A 19,888-nucleotide genomic window follows, 5' to 3' on the forward strand; every position below is an offset into this window, starting at 1 on the left:
ACCCCCCCTGCAGGGCCCATGTGCCCAATCCCTGCTTGCTCCCCCAGCCCCCCGGATTGCTGCCCTGCCAACCACATCCCCCGCTGGCTCCTGCAGCCCCCCAATGGCTGCCCCAGCTGGCCCTATCCCCTGCTTGCACCCCCAGACCCTCGATGGCTGCCCCACCCTGCCCCAGCCTCCCAGCACTTTAAAAAAAAAAAAAAAAAAAAAAAAGCCCCGCACTCACCAGCAGTAGCAGCGGCCATTGGGGTCACTGGGTCCTCCTGGCAAAGGCCCCCTGCATAGCGGGAGGCAGTGGGGACTGGCCCCGGCTGCCTGGCACCTGCACTGCTACTGCCCCATCGCGCGGGTGTGGCCCGGGTCGGCAGAGCGCTGTGTGGCTCCACACAGTTAGGCAGCTGGGGCTGCTGTGGCTGTCACCCGGGGCCCAGCACCGCTGAGCCCGAGAAGACCCAGCTGCCTGACCGTCTCTGTGGAGGACCCAGGCCTCTGGTTGCCCCAGGGCACAGTCCATGGTCCTGCCCTGCCTTTTTTGCCTGAGGTATTTTTTTGACCCCTGGATATCCAGGGGTCTAATTTTGCCCACGCATTGCAAATTTGCAGCAGGGGGAACATTTTTTTGTTCCCACACATGTCTCTTGCAGCGTCTCAAAGGGCTTTGAGATGCTGCAAGAGGGGCGTGCGCATTCATCTGGATGTATCCACTGAATGCATGTACAAGTGCTTTTTTGTCTTCTCTCTTGCTAAGCCTCACTAGCTAGTGTGGGGACATTACTATATAAACAAATAAAGTATACGTCCCATGAAGTGGTGCCTTTGGGAAATGTATCTTGAGTAACTAATGATGTCATGTTAAGAGAGCTAGCAAGTTAACAAAGGAAAGGAATGCCTGAGGCTTGTAAGGCAAAATTTGTAAGGTCCCAAGGTACTGATGGTGTCTTTGTGTGTGTTTATATCTCTTGCTCTTTACCTGTGTCAGGTTGTAGGGTTTTTTTGTTTCTGGTGCTTTGGAGCTGTGGTGTACATAAAGGTATTTTGGTCAATTGTTGGTTGTACAGATGCTTGTGCTTCTGGGGGACTGGACATGATGACCCAGGAGGTTCCTTTCAGGCCTGTGCTGTATTAGGCAGTGGTAGAGTATGAGATTGGTTTGCTGAGTTCATAAAGATATGCAGTACTATGGTTGGTACAGCACCACATTCATTTTTATTCCCTATATTCTTCTTCTCATCCCAAATTAAATAGTTTATTTCAACAGTAGAGAAGGGTTTTACTTTTTTTTTTTTTTTTTAGGCACAGTTCTGACCAAGAGTAGGCTCAGTAACCTGAATGGACTAAAATCAAGATAAAGAAAGCTAGTAGAAATAACACTCCTGTATATTGTTATATATATATATTTATTTCTGAAGCATGTATTACTATATAGAATTTGGAATAAGTGTCTTTGTTCAGGAATCTACAATCCAAGACCATTTATCACAGTGAACCAATTAATTATTTTTAGGAAGGAACAATGGTGAAGTAATGCCTGTGCTGAATGTTTACCACACTGACAGTGGTAGAATTCCCTGAGTGGCTCACTGAAGGAGAAAAAGTTAACATGAGGCTGTCTAATTGTGTGCATCAGGAACACAGATAGGGCACTTAAAATCTCTTATGTATTATATGAAGTGTTGTTTGTATTAAACATGGTTTATTTTTCAGCAGGCTTATAAATGGGTTAGTAGGCTTGTACAATTTCTGTGTAATTTGCAACTACCTTGGAAAACATTCTACCTCCAAAGACAGTAATAAGCACTTTTAGCTGCTTCTAATCTGAAAGCCACTTCTAAGCATTGTAAGGAAAAATAATGTGATCTTGTTGTGAAATGTTGTTAAATAAATTGGAAGAATATTTTCCTTTGTTTTCATTTTGCTTTGTTTTCATTCGCACGTTATCTACAGAAGTAATCTTATGGTCTGTTTAAATGCTTTCATTCTGATTTATATTTTTCTTTTTTTCCTTTTCAGTCCACAGCCATGAGTGAACCACAGTGCTACTACAATGAAACCATTGCCTTCTTTTATAATCAAAGTGGAAAATACCTAGCCACTGAATGGAACCCTGTTAGCAAGCTTGTGATGGGACTGGGGATTACCGTCTGTATCTTCATAATGTTGGCCAATCTCTTAGTTATGGTGGCTATTTATGTCAACCGTCGCTTCCACTTTCCTATTTATTACTTAATGGCAAACTTAGCTGCTGCGGACTTCTTTGCAGGACTGGCCTACTTTTACCTAATGTTTAACACAGGACCCAACACTAGAAGATTGACTGTAAGCACCTGGCTACTTCGTCAAGGTCTCATAGACACTAGCCTGACAGCCTCTGTAGCCAATTTGTTGGCCATTGCTATTGAGAGGCATATCACCGTCTTCCGCATGCAGCTGCACACTCGGATGAGCAACCGACGAGTGGTGGTAGTAATTGTTGTCATCTGGACTATGGCCATTGTAATGGGTGCCATACCAAGCGTAGGCTGGAACTGTATCTGTGATATCACTCACTGCTCTAACATGGCACCACTCTACAGTGACTCTTATTTGGTCTTCTGGGCTATTTTCAACTTGGTCACTTTTGTGGTGATGGTGGTCCTCTATGCTCATATCTTTGGGTACGTCCGCCAAAGGACTATGAGGATGTCCAGACACAGTTCTGGGCCTCGCAGAAATCGGGACACCATGATGAGTCTCCTGAAGACTGTGGTCATTGTGCTTGGTGAGTGTTTGCTTTAGCAAAAATTATTCCTCTTTTGTTTCTAGGGGGGTAACTTTTATAACACTTTTAGGTAATGAAATATAAATGTTGGACTTTTTCATCAATGTAGTGTAAGAGTGTGTGTATCTAGTAAGTGTGGGAGGAAGACCCCTACATATTCATAATACTCATGGAATTATTGTTTCAGGAAGTCATGTCTTAGTCATTCAATATTGTAATATCTATTCCAGTCAGTATTTTTAAGGGGGGATTTTTAGAGGGTGTTGGAAAACCAGGGCCTTGAGATATGATGGTAATTTCCGCAATGCAGAAAAGGCCCCATGTTATGAAACAGTTTCATTTTTTGATTTCATATTCTGTTATGACCCTCCTAGTACAGACTCACTTTAAAAGCACTTAGTCCCCTACACGGCATTCTTACAAGCCCTTTCCATTTGATAGTACTGAATAAGGTAAGTGTTCACTGTCTTTTCCATTCTTGTTGATGGGGAGAATTCACCTTCTTATAGGCATGTTGAGAGAGATCAGGTATCAAATACTTGACTAATTACTGGGGTTTCCTGTTTCACACTCAGCTTATTGACATGAATTAGTAGGTATTATCACCTCTAACCAAGTGCTGATGAATCATTTAATGAGAAAATGTGAGGTTGTGGCTTAGGTGCATGAATGCAAACATGCAAGTATGCATGTGCCAACATGGAGATCTGCTCTTCAGACAAAATATTAGCTAATGTGCCATAACAAAGACAAGGTAGAAATTTGTATAATCCCAGCAGCTGTATTTATCTGGTAACTTGTATCATTATGATGTTTTTGCTTCTTTCTTTAGGAAAAAAATCTTTCTGAATTTTTAGCATGGAATGATAAAACGGGTAAACCCTTCCTGAGTTAAGGGATTATCTGCTATGTGGGCTGAGGTAGGTTTAAGAAGAATTCTACTTTCTTGATTCCCAGTTCAAAAGGCTGATGAAGTTAGGGCCACAAGAATCCTGCCTTTTAGGAAGTTAATCCATATTTTCCCTTTCAGATGAACTAATGCTCTTTCATACTGCATGGTAGTTCAGTAGTTTCTCTTGGTTGTTTAAATGGTTACATCTTTTAAACCAGAAAGATAGTGATCATTTCAAAACAATGCTAAAAATGATTTTTAAAGAACCACAATATATCTTAATGCCAGTTATGCATTGGAACCAAGGTTATCTAACTAAAAGTTAGTGGAAATCTTACACATTTCAGCTCAACTAGTGGAAGTTATACAAAGTTATATCTGAGTAGTGGATACGTCATGACCATAATAGCAAAAATACACTGAGAATATAAACCAAGAGACCTTTTCTCCTAGGCTGTTGCTGAAAACATTAGGAAAAACTTGATAGTACATAGCATTAGACATGATAATTTAATGTCACTATTGTTATCTTGAAACTCCTTGTTAGGGTGTTTTGAAGAATAATTACCATATTTACGCAAATGGAAGATGACCCTGGTTATAAGACAACCCCTCAATAATTAGGCTCTATATATAGAAAATTTATAAATGTGTTTTACTTTTCCAGGCATAGCATCTAATTATTGTAGATTTGATTTGAATTTGTCTGCTTCCTACTGCTACAGCAGGGAAAATAAATCTGAAGGATCAGGTAGCCCTCTGCTCTCTGGTTTCCCCCCAACATTTTTCCCTTGGCAGCACCTTGCCCCTCCCCTTACTGTCAAACCCTGTTCTCCCTGAGCACATGGAAGTAAAGAGCAAATTCAAAAACAATAACCTTGACATTAAACATGGCTGTATCAATTTGCATATAGTACCCATAGACTTGGTTCATCCAGAATTGATGCATGTTACAACTGCAGTTTTAGCACAGGTGTTTCATAAACACACTTTTGAGCAGCACTTTGGCATGTACTTAAATCTAGTATAAACTATGCATGTTATTAGTCCTGGAACTGTACGGCCTTTATCGAATTGACCAAAGCCTTCAGTTCTGTTAATCATGAGACTCTATGGAAGACCTTATTGAAGTTTGGCTGTCCAGGGAAATTTATCAACCTGCTAAGACTCCTTCATGACCAGATGACAGCCTTCATCCTATGCAGTGGCTCCACTATGGAGCACTTTGCCATTCGAACTGGTATCAAGTAGGGCTACATGATTGCACCGATTTTTGTTTTCCATCTTTCTTGAGGTCATCAAGATGCTCATCCATGATTGATTGCCACATTGCATCAGCATCAAGTACAGAATAGACAGAAACCTTTTCAATCTCTCCTGCCTCCATGCCAAAATGAAAGTTACTTCAGCTTCAATTGTGCAATGTCAGTATATCGATGATTGTGCTGTCATTGCACATCTGGAGGAGGACCTACAAATGGCCCTCAACTGCTTCTCTCAAGCATACCAGTGCTTGGGATTGACTCTTAACATCAGAAAAACAAAGGTGCTTCACCATCCTGCTCTGAGCCAGTTAACTCCCCTGGCAAAGATCCTCATTGACAGACAGAAGCTGGAAAATGTTGAACACTTTGTATGCCTTAGAGAAGGCCAACATCAACGAGGTGGTCCAATAAAGGATCTGATGTGCCAGCTCTGCATTTGGAAGATTGTATCATCGTGTGTTCAGTGATCACAACTTCAGGACTGGAACAAAGATGCTATTATATAAGGCTGTGATAATCCCAATGCTTCTCTACAGCTATGACCTACAGGAAGTACCTGAAATCCTGGAATGCCTTCACCAGGGCTGTTCCTAGCGGGGGGTGAATTGGGGCAACGGCCCCAGACCCTGCTCTTCGAGGGGCCCTGTAGAGCTGGGCGGAGCAATGGCAGTGCGGAGCTGGGCAGAGTGGTGGCTCTGTGTTGAGCTGCTCACTCCCTCCCCCCCATCCCCTCCTTTGCCATCACTGCCACCAATGGTGGTGGCAGCTTCTTCAGGTCCAGGATTGGAGCAGGGGCAGGGGCCCACATGGGCTGATTTGCCCTGGGCACTGCACCCCACTTGGTTCGCCTCTGGCCTTCACCATGCTAACACCACCAGCATAGAAACATTGATTATTCAATATCAGCTGTGGTGGGCAGGGCACTGTGTGTATGCTTAATGCATGTTTACCAAAACAATTGATATACTCCCTACCCAGCCAAAGACATAGGACATGTGGGAGCCAGAGGAAATGCTTTAAGGACACGTTCAAGGCTAACACTAAGAAGTGTGGCATTGGCATCGCAAATTGGAGGAAAAAACTAGGTCAGGACAGGGCTATATGATGAGACCTTGTGAGAGTAGGTACATCTTACTTGAAGGAAAATGATCTCACCCTGGAGGCAGAAAAATGACAAACAGAAGGAAAGGAAACAAGACTGCGAAATCCACAGTTCAATCCTCCCTTTAACCACCACCTGTGGTGTTTGCCAGAAAGTCTGCAGGTTTAGGATCAGCCTTCTTAGCCACCAGTAGACTCATTTACAACCCTTTATTTGACCCATGGGAGTGATCATGCTCATCCATGAGGGATCACCGATGACAACAATATCTAGTATTAATTTATGCATGGTATTATTCCTAAGCCAAAAGTCTCATGATTCACCACATAGTTCACTGGACTGGGCCGCACAAGTCAACAGTATTTCAAGCCATAGTGAGCGATGACATTGCATGCAGTTCACCCAGAATCCCTCTGTTGCTTCCCCTCTCAGCCTGGCACATATGATTAGTCTGGTCCCACCTGGCACATATGATTAGTCTGATCCCACAGCTCACCATTGCTCAGTATGTGTGTATACTCCAGATATCCCTCCACTAATTAGTGTCCACTCATGACTGGAACTGGATGTTCTTGGCATGAGTCCTGGGACGCTTAAAAAAATTATGTGTAGATGAGGTGCAGGGCAGCCTGGTCTGGCATCACTTCTTGGAGAGCGGGGCAACACTAAGCATATGCAGCAGGTTGAGAGGGAGTGTGACAGAGGGATTCTGGGTGGACTGTTTGCAATGTCATGGCTCACCATAGCTGGAGCAAGAGTCAGCAATGAGAGGGATTGCACTTACTGGGCACTAGCATATGTCTTATCTAGGTTAGTACAGCCTACGTGTCTTTGTGATAGGTTCCCACTGGTATATCAAATATGGACATTTTGCCATGAAGGGGGAGGTCAGGACTAGCTCTGGCCCTCCTGGTGCTGGCCTGGTACTGTAGTACCTCCAGGCCCAGGGCCAGTTCCCTGAAGAGAGAATAGCCACCCATTTCTGAAGGGCCAAAAAAAAAAAAAGGTTTCTATCATTTTCTTGGCCTTTTGGCTAAGATCAAGTGATCAGCAAAGAGCCTGATCAATGCCTTAAGGACAGAAGAAAGAGATTAATGGAGTGTTGGGATGACAGGAGTGGAGGGGGGAAACCCAAAACCCAAAATACTGGCAATGGTGGCTGATAACCAGAGGACCATACATGGACTGGGACAAGGAAGAGATCAGAGAGGAAGAGGAGGAGAAGTAGTGGAGGAAAAGAGATGGAACATGCTTGTTTCCCTAAACCAACAGAGAGGACTGATGGGAGGGGTAGAGAGTTTCAGATGGTTACAGAGGTAATACATTTTCAGGGGTTTCTTTCCGAAGAAAAAAGAGTTCTGTAAGGAGTTCTTTTGTGGAAAGTTGATGTATTTTGTTTGCGGGTTTAATATATGTACTTGAATGTTTTTGGATATGTAATTGTTTTTGCAATATGAAACTTTGGATGCTTAATATGTGAAGCTTTTTAAGTGTTGGGTGGTAAGTGTGTGCGTGTCATAATTTTTTGTTAAAAGAAAAAAAAAAAAAGGTTCCCAACAACATATTTGCCCAATGTGAACCATGTATTTTATAGTCATGCTCAGTGTTGGCTGCATTTAACCAACTTCATAGCTGGTTTCCATTGCTGAGCGCATGCTGCTTTTGACAGCAGTTTAATGAGAGAGAATGTATTGAGTAGGATTTCCTTGTATGCAGTTATAAGATACAGGAGGGGGTTCCCCATACCATCTGGAGTGTGGGGAACCTCATTTTGTATTTGAGTAAATATAGTATTAGGGCTGCAGCCAGCATATGTTTATGGTTTCCTGCAAAATTTGAACCAGCTCAAAGCACTTGACATTACTGGCAGTGTTGATATCCATTGGGCAATGTCCACAATGTTCTCTGTAGGCACTCAGTATCAGTGTAGAAAATGCTTCCTGGGAGATCTTTAGAGAACCATTAAGGAATGTGGTTCTTGGTGTGTTGGCACTTTTCTTTGTATAATATCTGTTCTATTGTTTGGTGACCACAAAGCCAAAAAGAAGCAACTCCTCTGAGCAACATATCACCTTGGGAACTCACTGTGGCAGAATAGGGAGTCAAATAGTAGGGTAATGAAGTAAGGGACTAGCTGTCTACATGAAAGAGAAGAGCAGCCCTGGTGGCACATCCTAGGATTATTTACAAGTGCTGTGAATCTTCATGGTTCAGGGTATTAAGCTGCCTGACAACTGGGGATAGAGAGCAGGCCTGTGTGAAGTGGCTAATGTTCGATTCAGATTCAGCTGATTCAGGGGACAGTGATTCTATGTGATGATTCGAATCACTGTCCCAAATTGATTCAGCCGAATCTGACTTGGAGATTCAAGTCAGATTCCCTGTCCCAAATTGATTCAGCCAAATCTCCGAATCACCCAGGCCAGGCCCGGCCCATCCCCTTCCCGCTTTCCTAGCCTAGCAGTGGCTGCCCTACCTTCCCCAGCTCCTGGCACTTTGAAAAAAAAACCCCAAGTCACTGGGTGCTGCAGGGCAGGGGCATAATCCCCGCTGCCTGTGCCACATGGGAGGCTGTGCATGAGCCCCCTGAAGCCCCGAGGCCACTGCAGGAGTGGTGAGGCCCGTGGTTTTCCTTGGGTTTGTTTTCTTAAAGGGCCAGAGCTGGGATGGGCAGGAAAGCCATGGCAGGGGCTGGGGGAGCAGGCAGGGAGTGTGGGGGGAGGCTGCGGAAGCAGGCAGGAGATGGGGTCTGGCAGGGGTCAGACTTTCCCCGCCCCCTACTTACTGGCTCCCCCTACTTACTGGCTCCGAGTCTGGTTCCAGCTCCCTGTTGCAGCCGGCAGGGGCTGTCTGAATCATCGAAGCTCTTTGAATCTTTTCCGAAGTTTTGGAGAGCTTTGAATCAATTTTGACCTTTTTATTGGTCCCCTGATTCGATTTGGATTTGGAGATTTGGCCATCGAATCAGGCCGAATCTCCTCTGAATCGAATCAGCACCCAAAGCTTCGCACAGCTCTAAATAGAGAGGATCCATTCTCTGGGATCTGTTTGGGTACACCTTGGGTCTGTTGCAATTCATTTTGGATAAGTTGATGTTTGTCACTATGGAAAACAGATCACCTATTTCAGTACATGGTCAGTCTCTTCCAGCAATTCTCATCTCCCAGAGCCACTAAAAATCAACATTTACCAGGCTTTGCCTGATGCTTATATATAGCTAGTGCCAATTATACAGTGGAAATAGCTTGCTAATCTCTTGTCCCAGTGTGTGGTGGTCTTTGGCAAATGTTGGTTTAATGGTTCTAACTACTGTAAATTTGTTATTATTCAAATGACTGAAAAGTAAAAATAAGTATTTGAAGAAATCATTCAAATTTGGGTGTCTAAAAGCTAGCCAAGAAGGTTCCAGTTCAGCAAACTGTTTAAGCACATGGTTAAATCCCACTGGGACTTAAATGATTTGCTAGTTCATGGACTTAAATACATTACATGGTGTTCCATTAGCTCTCAGTGCCTTGCAGACTTCATGGACATTGCCTCTGAAAATCTGTGCATTGTTCTAGGTGTCAGATGTGGATTTCATTTCCACTTGGGTTGGAAAATGTGATCTTCCAGACGCATTTTTTAATAGTAGCCTTCAGATTTGCCTCTAGTTCTCTGACAAGTTTTTCCTCAGTATTATTTTGTTGTCCTGTAGTAATGATGATCCCTAAGCAATTGAGTTGGGTTCCTTCACTGTAAAGACTGTGTGGCTAATAGAGATAAAAGTTTTTAGCTGGGCTTTCCAGTGAAAATACAAAGTGGAGCTTCTTACAACTTTATTCTTTTGAGCCCCAGTATGGGGTTGACTATGTGATTGATCCTGTTGAATGGATGGGTAACATCATCATCTCTCCCTCCTACAGGCAAGCCTACTTGCAAGTCTGGTTTAAAATGTTCATGAAAGAAAAGTTTGATTACAGCTTAAGTTGCTTTTAGATGTTTTTCTATATAGCCAACCCACAAGGATACTGTAGGGAAGCGCTCTGGTTTGGATTTCCCAGCCTTAGAAAAAAGACAGGATAAGATATATTTTTCAGACCTGTGTAGAAAAGCTGACTGAATGTTTATCTCACGCTACCTGACTTTCTAAATAAGCTGTCACACTCGGCGTTGGTTTACTTCACACGCAATAATACAGAGAAAGAGAACTCAGGCTTTCTTGGTGGTCTAGCTGTCAGTACCAGGGGCTGAAGCAAAATCTGAGGCAAAGTTCAGCCTCTCACTGAAAGGGGAGGGAAAAGGATGTGTTTCACTGTATTCTCAAAAGTGCCTTGCCCCTGCAATAGTTCCCTCCACTGACTTAAGAATGAAGAGCCAGTCCTCTGAGCTGGAGAGCTAGATGTGCTCTGGAGTGAGGAAAGAGTAGGCAATGTGAGGGTCAGAATGAAAAAAAAAATGGGTAGGAAATTCTGAAGGAATCCTCAAATGTAAACTAGGAAACTTGCAAATAAATAGGTAGTTAGCCTTGTTGGTCTGAAGTCAGGCAGGAAGCAAAGAGATCTTATGTTGATGCATTTTTAAAGGGCCTTTAATAAAGTTCTGTAAATCCATAAATAACCACTTCATAATTCAGACAACAAGGAATGCTTTCACTTGACTTCTATGCTTACATAGACTGGTCTTTCCAAAGTTAGCCCATGTTAGTTATAGTCAGAGGGGAAAAAACCCCACCAGTGAACATTTAAAAATACGTATTTTTTGTACATCCGCACTGCACTTCTAAGGGGCAGAGGGGATAAACACACGATCTTCTTTATCCAACCCACTGGTACTAATACTCTCTGCCATCCTCACATCAAATTGATTTGCTCCAAGAAAAAAAGAGCTTGCCCCCGCCCCCAGCAAAAAAAAACAAACCTCTTCTGATGCCTCTGCTGTCAGCATGTGTGAGGTGGAATCCAATCAAGTTTCATAAGAGGACTCATTGTTCGGCTAATGACTAAGATGGCTTGAAGCTCTGGCTGGAGCGGTCGGGAGCTGGCACACCATGTCATCCCACAGAGCTGCCGGGATGTTGAATCCTGGGACCAAGTCAAGGCAGAAAACAGATTTTTTTCCCCCCTGCTTTTCATGCCCTTTTGTTTTTTTCCTTGAGTAAAATATTTTAAACAGAAGGAAGTGATTTCATAGTTGGACCCTTTCTTTTAACAAGGCTTCTTTTGAAATCCGTAATGTAACAAGAACATAAAGCTCTTTCTCCATTACATGCCTTTTTGCTCTGGGGCTTATGTAGAATTGATTTGTATAGCACACATGGCCATAAAATTGGGCCTTAGTTAGGCTGCAACTCATCTTGTACTGAAAACATTTCATAATTCCAGCGTATTATGTTAAACAGAGTAGAACGGGGAATTTGCAGAAACATAGAGGAAGCTCTAAAGTGACATTCCTCCCTCCTGCTCCCCCTGGTTTTTATTTAACTGTATTTTTTTTAATACTATCTTTAGGATGAATCAAGCCAGTTTGGGGGGTGAGGAATTGTAATATACAGCTCTTATTAGAATTCACTTTACTTTGCTAAATGCAGGATTGACAGGGCTGCATATATGGTTGTTTTAACCAGCCACAAAACAGGGGACATTAATCTCTTAGATTCCTACCTATAGAGTAAGAACACCTTGCATCAATGGGCATTGAAGAACATTAAAAGTTTATGGCAGAAACTGACTGATGATACCTACTGTGGACATTGAGCTGACTAATGTGTGCAGTCTCACTGGAGAATATTTGAATGGTGAGCTGGTATTGCCAATTTGCTTTTAAAGAACTATGAACAGTGGAGCTGTTCACAGTAGTGAATATAACACCTGGCAACCAGAAATTACGGAACGGGGCCCATATATTTCAAATTGAAATAAGAGCAACAATTCTCAAATGGTAAAAGCATGTTAACATTGTGCGTGGTTAAGCTAAACATACACTAATTCTTTCCCTGGTAGTCCCCTCTGTGCCCCCCAGCCAAGGCTTTGTCAACATTATTTAACCAAAATTAAGGTTTACACATATAAAACCTAAACATAATATAAATAAATTAACAAAGTGGCTGCTTTCTGTGATTGAGGCAGAGCAAACAATGAGCTCCTGATTGTTTATTCCTGGATTTCCCTAGGAATTGGAGGAGTTGCACAGTGGTCTTTTTAGCAGTATAAGAGTAGTGCTGGATGAGTTTGACTGGTTTTATTTAATCCGCTAGACTTTGAAATAGAAATAAGCATGGGTTTAAAAGGAATTTTAGTTGTTCCATTTTGCTGTAGAAGAGTTGCATTCCATGCAAAGCCAGTCTCATTTCAATGAGGAATAAATACAATGAAAACATCTGGAAGTCCATTGGAAACATCTGGAATGGTGGAACTATTTAATGGCAGCTTTTTTCCCTGCTATAGTTATTAATTGCATAAGAGATTTTTTTTTCTTTTTTATCTTACTGAGGCTTTTCTTATATGACTAGGGTAGCAAATTATACTGATATACAGCAGACAATAACTAAAATAATGCATAGACTTCTTCAGAGCCTAATTAATCTTTTCGGCTGGTTCTTTTTCTCTTCACTTTTCTTGGTTAAAGAAAAGGAGCAGGGGGTCACCTATGTTTCAACATATGCAACAGTCAGATGGCTAAAGGAAATACCATGTATTATCCACAAGTTGTACCCTTTCCAGGTGACTATCTGATGTTCAGCATCACATGCTGGGATGAAAACCCACCAAACCACAACCCCACTGCAATTGACAAGCAGTCTATATCACAACTTTTTCTGTTCCTCTCCCTCTTGTATTAGATATATTTTTAAAGCAGGGGTCTCAAACTCCCTTAGTCCCCTGGCCAGATCAATACCACAGGCCTCCTCCAGACCAGGGGTCTGCTCTGTTGGCACTGGAAAATAAAGATGTCTTTCTTGCACTATGGGTGAATGTTTACTTTTTCAAGGACTATCAAGTTAGTGACATACTTAACTGAATTAATCAGCTTTCAGGTAAGTGGACTTAGGAGCTGAGGTGAAGGTGATATTGTCTAGACAGAGGTTGGTTGTGGCTTTGGTTAAACTCTGGCAGACCTTCCTTGCCAATAAAAAGTTATTTTGGCTGTCCAAAGCAAACACCAACTTGTAGTAGTGCAATGAATGCATCAATAACAGGATCTTTTAGTAAAGCAGGGATTTAACTTGGCAGTTTGTGACTGAAAATAGATGTCTTCACCTATTCATCCTGTCCCTGTAGAGCTGTGTTGACAATGAGAGCAATGAAGCCTTTAAAGCATTTTCCATGAGATCAGTAAAAATTGGTATCTTTTCCTGGCTCATCAGCATCATTACATTTAGCAGGCATAACCTGAATTGGTGCATAGTTAGGATTTTTTTTTTCCTTCCATAATATTAGTAGAGAAAATGGCTATATGTAAAACTGGGTGAGAAGGGGGAGGCAGCTTGGTTTCCTACAGCTGTTCTCCAAAAAGAGATGAGGTGCTTTAAAGACCAGGATGCTACTGCTCTCAAAGGCAGGATAGAATCCTTTAAGTTTCTGTGCTTATTTACCAGCCTTGCACAATCCTAGCATCACAGTAATTCTTCTTGTACATTGATTCAGTCCTAAAGGAAATACAAGGCTGTAAACTCGGGGACTGGCATAGGTAATGTGAGTCTGACTGTTAATGCCTTTCAATTCTAAAACAGAAGGTGCTGCATATAATTCCCTGATGTTTTTACATAAATATATTTTAAACTGTGCAGACTATGAATCTGGCCTATCATCAAGAGAACTGGGAAGTTGCAAATAATACCCAAATTCTAAACTGAACAGATTTAATATAGTTCATGAAGATATCTTAAGTGATATCTATTCATACATGGAAAAATGAGTTTGCAACAAATACTGTGAAAACTTCAGTTGTAAACAAATGATGTGGTACCAGTGCTTAACTTTTACATGATACTATCAAACATACCATGTCATTAAAGAGATGAAATCAAATGTTATACTTTAAGGTTTTCTGCATTTTAGAAATGTTTGTGAGGTCTGGTTTTTCAGTTTACATTAGAGGAGGTGTAATTTGTTGCAAGCTCTTTTAAGAGCAACTATGACTTGGGAATACTAATACATCTAACAAATCTTAATTGGGAAAAATAGATAGCATCTGTAACCTTTTGCTGAAGAGACTATAACTGCTGTTTCCATACTGAGGCCTTGTTACACATTGCACTGTGAGCTGCACAAAAGCTGATTGGTGTTGGTGCTGGTTCAAGTTTGAAGCAGTCACACATTCAGGCCAGCCAGGGCCTAGAGGACTGAAAGGTAAGAAAATGCTCCCCCTCCCTCCTTCCCCTGCTTACTTGTGGCTGCCCATGCTTTTTATCCCAGAGGAGCAGGCAAGGAAGGGTTAACCTGCATGCCTGGCCCATGCTGCCACCGGCTGCTGCTCTTCTCTGGGCTGATCCCAGCCCAGAGAGCAAAAGCAGCAGCATCCAGGCACACAAATTAACCCTTGCTTACCTGCTCCCTTGAGATGGGCAGCCACAAAGGTGTGCGGGGGAGGTCAGTAGGCAGGGATCTTAGGTGCTAGGGAGAGTGGAGTGGGGAGCCATGGGCCCAATCTGGGCCACTGAGGGTGGGGAGTCAGGGTGTTTATGTTAAGATGTAGCCTAGAGTGGCTACACCTTTGTGTAACATGATCTGTGTAACACAGATCAAAGATAATCCTGCCCTGGAGTGGCATAACTTTGATCTGCCTAACAAGTGATTAAAACTAGTTTCAAGTGTTAATGTGTGAATAGTGTGGATAGTCCAGTTGTTAAGAGCTCCAGGAGCCACTCAAAATTTCTATGTAACAAGGCCTTTAGTTGAGAGAGGTAGCCATGTTAGTCTGAAGTCAAGTAGAAGGCAGGGTAGATCTGCATATTTATAGACTAAATCAGAGGTGTATAGCATAAGCTTTTGTGAGCAGAGAGTTTACATCGGTATCTGATGAGGTCTATAAAAGTGCATATCTACCCTCTCTTCTTTATATTAGTCAACACAGCCTCAGAGCTAAGTCTCTTAATACTTAAATGCTGGTTGGCTGGCAAGGATGATACCTGAATAAAGATGGACTTTGTCATTTCCCTTTTGAAAATAATAAAGATTAATCTGCTAAAATGATGCTACGACCACTGTGGGTGACTTTGGACATAGGTGCTGACTTCGGTTTTTGCTGGTGGGTGCTGCTTTTTTTTTTTGCATTCCCACGCCAAGCCCTGCACATGCCCAGAAGAGGCAGTGCATTACTTCAGTCTGGCTCACCCAACATGGCTCATGGGTACTGAGCATCTGCTAATTTTTTTGGTGGGTGCTTGAGCCCCAGAGCACCCACAGAGTCAGCACCTATGACTGGACTCCACAATAGCTCTTCAAATCAGCTCTTGAACTGTAATTTCAACTTCAAGTTTAGAAAATACTGTCACAAATCCTTTTTCACACCCCCAAATCTGGCTTGCTGTTCTGTGAGTTTTTTATTTCTTTTTATTTTTTCCCTCTGTTTTTACCATTGAAAACTCTTACCTGCACAAATCAAACTGATGTAACTTCATTAAACAGCTTTTCTTTGACACATTCTATGCACCCCTCTTAGATTCATGGCTTCACTGTCATGAAACTTTGTAGAAATTTACCCCTCCCCAGACTTAATAACAACTGAGGTTTATTTTTATTTAGAGTGCTTTGAAAATATGGTTTAACAAACTTCTATCATTCCCTAAAGCAGGCATGTGGCATATTATTTTTAAAAGGGGAAAATCTCTTTGGTATATTCAGCTTTATAGTTGGGGTGGAAATGCTGCCTTGTTTGTAAAAGACTTTGCTTATATTTGGTTCAGATTATTACATTGTGTTGGGAGAAATACGTGGAAGGGAGAATGAAACCTCTTGGTAACAAGTTCTTGGTAAAGAATCCTGGAATAGTACCTTATATGGGCTGTCCCTGTAGCTTTCCAAACACTTAACCAAAAATAAACAGATTTTGAGACTGATTCTTTCCCAAAAGTGCACTGGGAGTTGAATATTAACTTCTATTGATATTGAAAATGAGAATAGCAGTGCTATGCAACTGGGCCCTGGAAGGGTTAGGCTCTAGTCTGTGTGCTCCCATTCAGCCATCACTGTCCCCTGCTGCCATTGATTTTGCAGTGGTTGTTGGGTATTTTGGACTCCCTGTCCTCTGGCTTCTACTTCCTGCTCCCCTCCTGGGTGCAGGAGGAAGGGGTGGTACAGAGGAAGAGGGCCAAGGTGCCTATGTTGCATGTGTGTCAGAGGAGGGTGTTGGGCTGCTAGTGCTGTGTAAGAAAAAGGAAGGAGCTATGCTGCCTGCAGTGCAGGTTGGCATGTGGCTGAGAGGGATGGGGTGGTGCTGTGAGTACAAATAGGAGAGTCAGGACCACAGCCGGGGAGGAAGGGGAGTCAGGCTGCAGCATGGTGTGCATAGCTGGCGGAGTGGGGAGGGGGCAAGTGGTATGCACAGTTGGAAGTAGGGTTGCCAACCCTCCTGGATTAGCCAGGAGTCTACTGGAATCAGCATCAATCTCCCAGTGACTATTGAAAGCAATCCAGGAGATTGATATTGTGGATGGGTTGAACCATACAATTAATGATATTACATCATGTTGGGGAAAAAAAATCTCCCAGAATAGCTTCAGTCAGTTGGCAGCCCTAGTTGGGAGAGGCAAGGCGTTGGGCTGCCCTTGTAACTGGGGAGAGCCTGGGAGGGTCTCGGTCTCTGGCATGCACTTTGTGCATCCCCCAGGACTGCAGCCATTATGACATATGGCCCCCAGCTGCTCAGAAGTTGGACGGTCCTGATAATATAATTTGGACATAGCTTTATTCCCAGGTTAGAAAAGGCAGCCCTTTTGCTAGGCCATGGAAAAACATGGAACAATTGGCTAAGGAATACATCCAGCGCTGAAAGCGCCCGCCACAAAGGAATGAATTAGTTCTGAGTAAATTGCTGTCATTCAGCAGCAGCATAGCCAAGAATATACTTGTCAGGCTTGACACCTCCAAAATATTGGAGGTTGAGACTTCTGTGTGTGTGGTCCTCTCTCCTCCCCCACCCAAAGATCTTAGTATGAAACAGGAAGAACTGTGTTTCTTGTAAAGAGGATGCCAAGTATGTAATTGCAAAATTAGAAATTCAGTGGGTGTAGGAAGATCTGCGTGTGAATTTTCAGTATGCAAATAAAAGTTTTGCTATAGACCTCAGACCTTAGAGTGTTGCATATTAAAATGATGCATAAATGTTTGTACAGGAGTAGAATAGAAGAATGGAGCTCAGACTGTGGGAAGAGTACCTTTATCATTTTTGTAATAGGGTTTCATCCAAAATAACATTTATGTATGTATGTATGTATGTATGTATTTATTTATTTATTTTGAGCAAAGCATTTGTGAGCTAGGAAGATTCTGAATTTTCCTCCAGGCCAAATCATTAGCTCATGCCTTTGACCTTTGACAAATTTGATTTTCATGTACCTCAGTGTATTCCACTTGACTACTGAGCTAACACTGCAGGCACCTTGTTGAAAACTGGGTTTCTGATTGAAAAACAGATGAATAAAAACATCAGATGTTAACTTGTCAGATTATAAATGTTTTGTGTTGAATGAGTAATTACGTGGAGTAATTCATTTAGAATAAGATAAAGAATCAATACGGAGGGAGAGAAGATTTTAATTTTAATAGAGAACTTCTTAGGGGAAAATGTTTGATAGTTCTAGTAGGTATTCCAAGTGTATCACTTACCTAAGATTTTCCAGTAAATATTTTATGAAGTAGATGCCCCCAAAATATTTTTCTCTTCATATAGACTTAGGTTGACTTTAATAGACATCATTGTACTTTCTCAGCAGCAGTACATGCAGTGATATCTGAATATTGCAGTTTTCTTCTCAGTTTACTAACAATTACTTGCTATTTTACGTAAATGTTGACTGTTGGCTTATGGCCATTGTACCTACAGTATTGGATTTACAATTAGCAGTGTGTTGTTGGACATGCACACACACGACTGCGGTTCTTTTTATCTCTTTTCATGATATGAGAATTAGGTGCATTCATGTTCTGAAAAATGTTGCTTAAGCACCTGTTGGTGTGGGGGAGGGAGTGATAGGGGTTGGTTTAGAAAAGTGAATTCTAGATTTGCATAGACTTAAACAAAAACCAGTGACTATGGATGACTGTCCGGTGCACAAGTCTTGCTACATGAATACATTCTTTTCAACCTATTCAGCATATTAGATGCACCTTAGAAAGACCAAAGAAACTGTCCCTTCAGTCATAAGTTCTCTGTCAGTCCTTGTGACAGTGACCCCGACCCACTTGAACTTCTTTTTTAAGACTTTTTCACATTATGAGATTATTGACACAGGCAAAAGTTTGTAACATTGGGCTCTTACTGCATTATAAAACACTGAGAGCTCTGTTTTGCATGACACAGTAACTGATGGTGAAAGTAAGCTGCTAAATCAGAAGTTGAATTGTTGCTGGGTTTTTGGTTGTACGTGTGTTGGTCTAAGGACATTGGTAGGCAAGGTTCTTTGGATAGATGTGATATCTTTTATTAGACCAACTGAGTAGGAAAAAAAGTTCTTTGCAAGCTTGCGGGCACAAGTACCCTTCTTCAGGCATAGGGAGACTGCTGTTGTTTCTGTGCTGCCTCCCTATGCCTGAAGAAGGGTACTTGTGTCCTAAAGTTTGCAAAGAACTTTTTTCCAACTACTCAGTTGGTCTAATAAAAGATATCACATCTACCCAAAGAACCATGTCTGCCAAGTTGAATTGTTGGCATTTTATCTCTCCTGGGATCACAGAACTAGGATTACTCCCACTGCTTTTATCTATCAGACTACAAAGTAGTCCCTCTCTGATGCCTTTTTATTTCTAGCGTAACAGCAACTGCTTGTTTTTCTTTCACCACAAAATGATGGGGGGGACAAAGGGGGGGAGAGAGGAGAGCAGTCTCAGAACGGTATTCAGCCATCTTTCAGAAGAATTGCAAGTTACTCTAATCATAGAAAATTGCAAAGAAAGTATCAAGTGGTGATGGTATTCTGGGTCCTGTTGGTATTGCTCTCTATGCTGGACCAATATTTTTCTAGAGAATACAGCTTTACAAACTTCCAAGTAAAACTTAAGTCATCAGATAACCCACCCACAGATAGGTTTGCAGAGGATTTTACCAGGCCAGAGGTATCATAATAGAGTAATGTTAGGAAATATTCAGGTGATTTGTAGATATATTTCATAGATTTCATAGACGTTAAGGCTGGAAGAAACCTCGGAAGATCATCGAGTCCAGCCCCCTGCCCAAAGGGCAGGAAGTCAGCTGGGGTCATAGGATCCCAGCAAGATAAGCATCCAGTTTGCTCTTGAAGGTGTTCAATGTAGGCGCTTGAACCACCTCCGGTGGCAGGCTGTTCCAGACCTTGGGGGCTCGGACAGTAAAGAAATTCTTCCTTATGTCCAGCCTGAAACGGTCTTGTAGTAGTTTGTGACCATTCGACCTAGTCGTCATCCCTTGGGGGGCTCTGGTGAACAAACGTTCCCCCAGATACTGGTGGTCACCCCTGATAAACTTATAGGTGGCCATCAGATCACCCCTGAGCCTGTGCTTTTCCAGGCTAAAGAGCCCCAGGGCTCTCAGCCTGTCATCGTAGGGTCTGCTTCCCTGACCTCTGATCATGCACGTGGCTCTTCTCTGGACTCTCAAGCTTCTCCACATCCTTTTTGAATTGTGGAGCCCAAAACTGGACACAGTACTCCAGCTGCGGCCTCACTAAGGCCGAGTACAGGGGGAGAATGACGTCC

General features: G+C 42.4%; 1 protein-coding gene across 8 annotated transcripts in view; it reads left to right on the forward strand.

Moving 5' to 3' along the window:
- Positions 1-19,888, forward strand: part of LPAR1 (lysophosphatidic acid receptor 1) — a 141,236-nt gene that overhangs the window by 75,178 nt on the left and 46,170 nt on the right. For all 8 annotated transcript variants that reach the window (XR_003095035.1, XM_006027701.2, XM_006027702.2 and 5 more), the window contains exon 3: positions 2,011-2,758. Coding sequence is in view for 7 of the 8 variants with exons in the window: in XM_006027701.2 (XP_006027763.1) it covers positions 2,011-2,758 (748 nt within the window). In the remaining variant the exon portion in view is untranslated. The remainder of the gene's footprint in view (positions 1-2,010; positions 2,759-19,888) is intronic.

This window comes from Alligator sinensis, unplaced genomic scaffold, assembly GCF_000455745.1.
Source record: "Alligator sinensis unplaced genomic scaffold, ASM45574v1 scaffold371_1, whole genome shotgun sequence".
In the NCBI taxonomy this organism is placed as follows: Eukaryota; Metazoa; Chordata; order Crocodylia; family Alligatoridae; genus Alligator; species Alligator sinensis.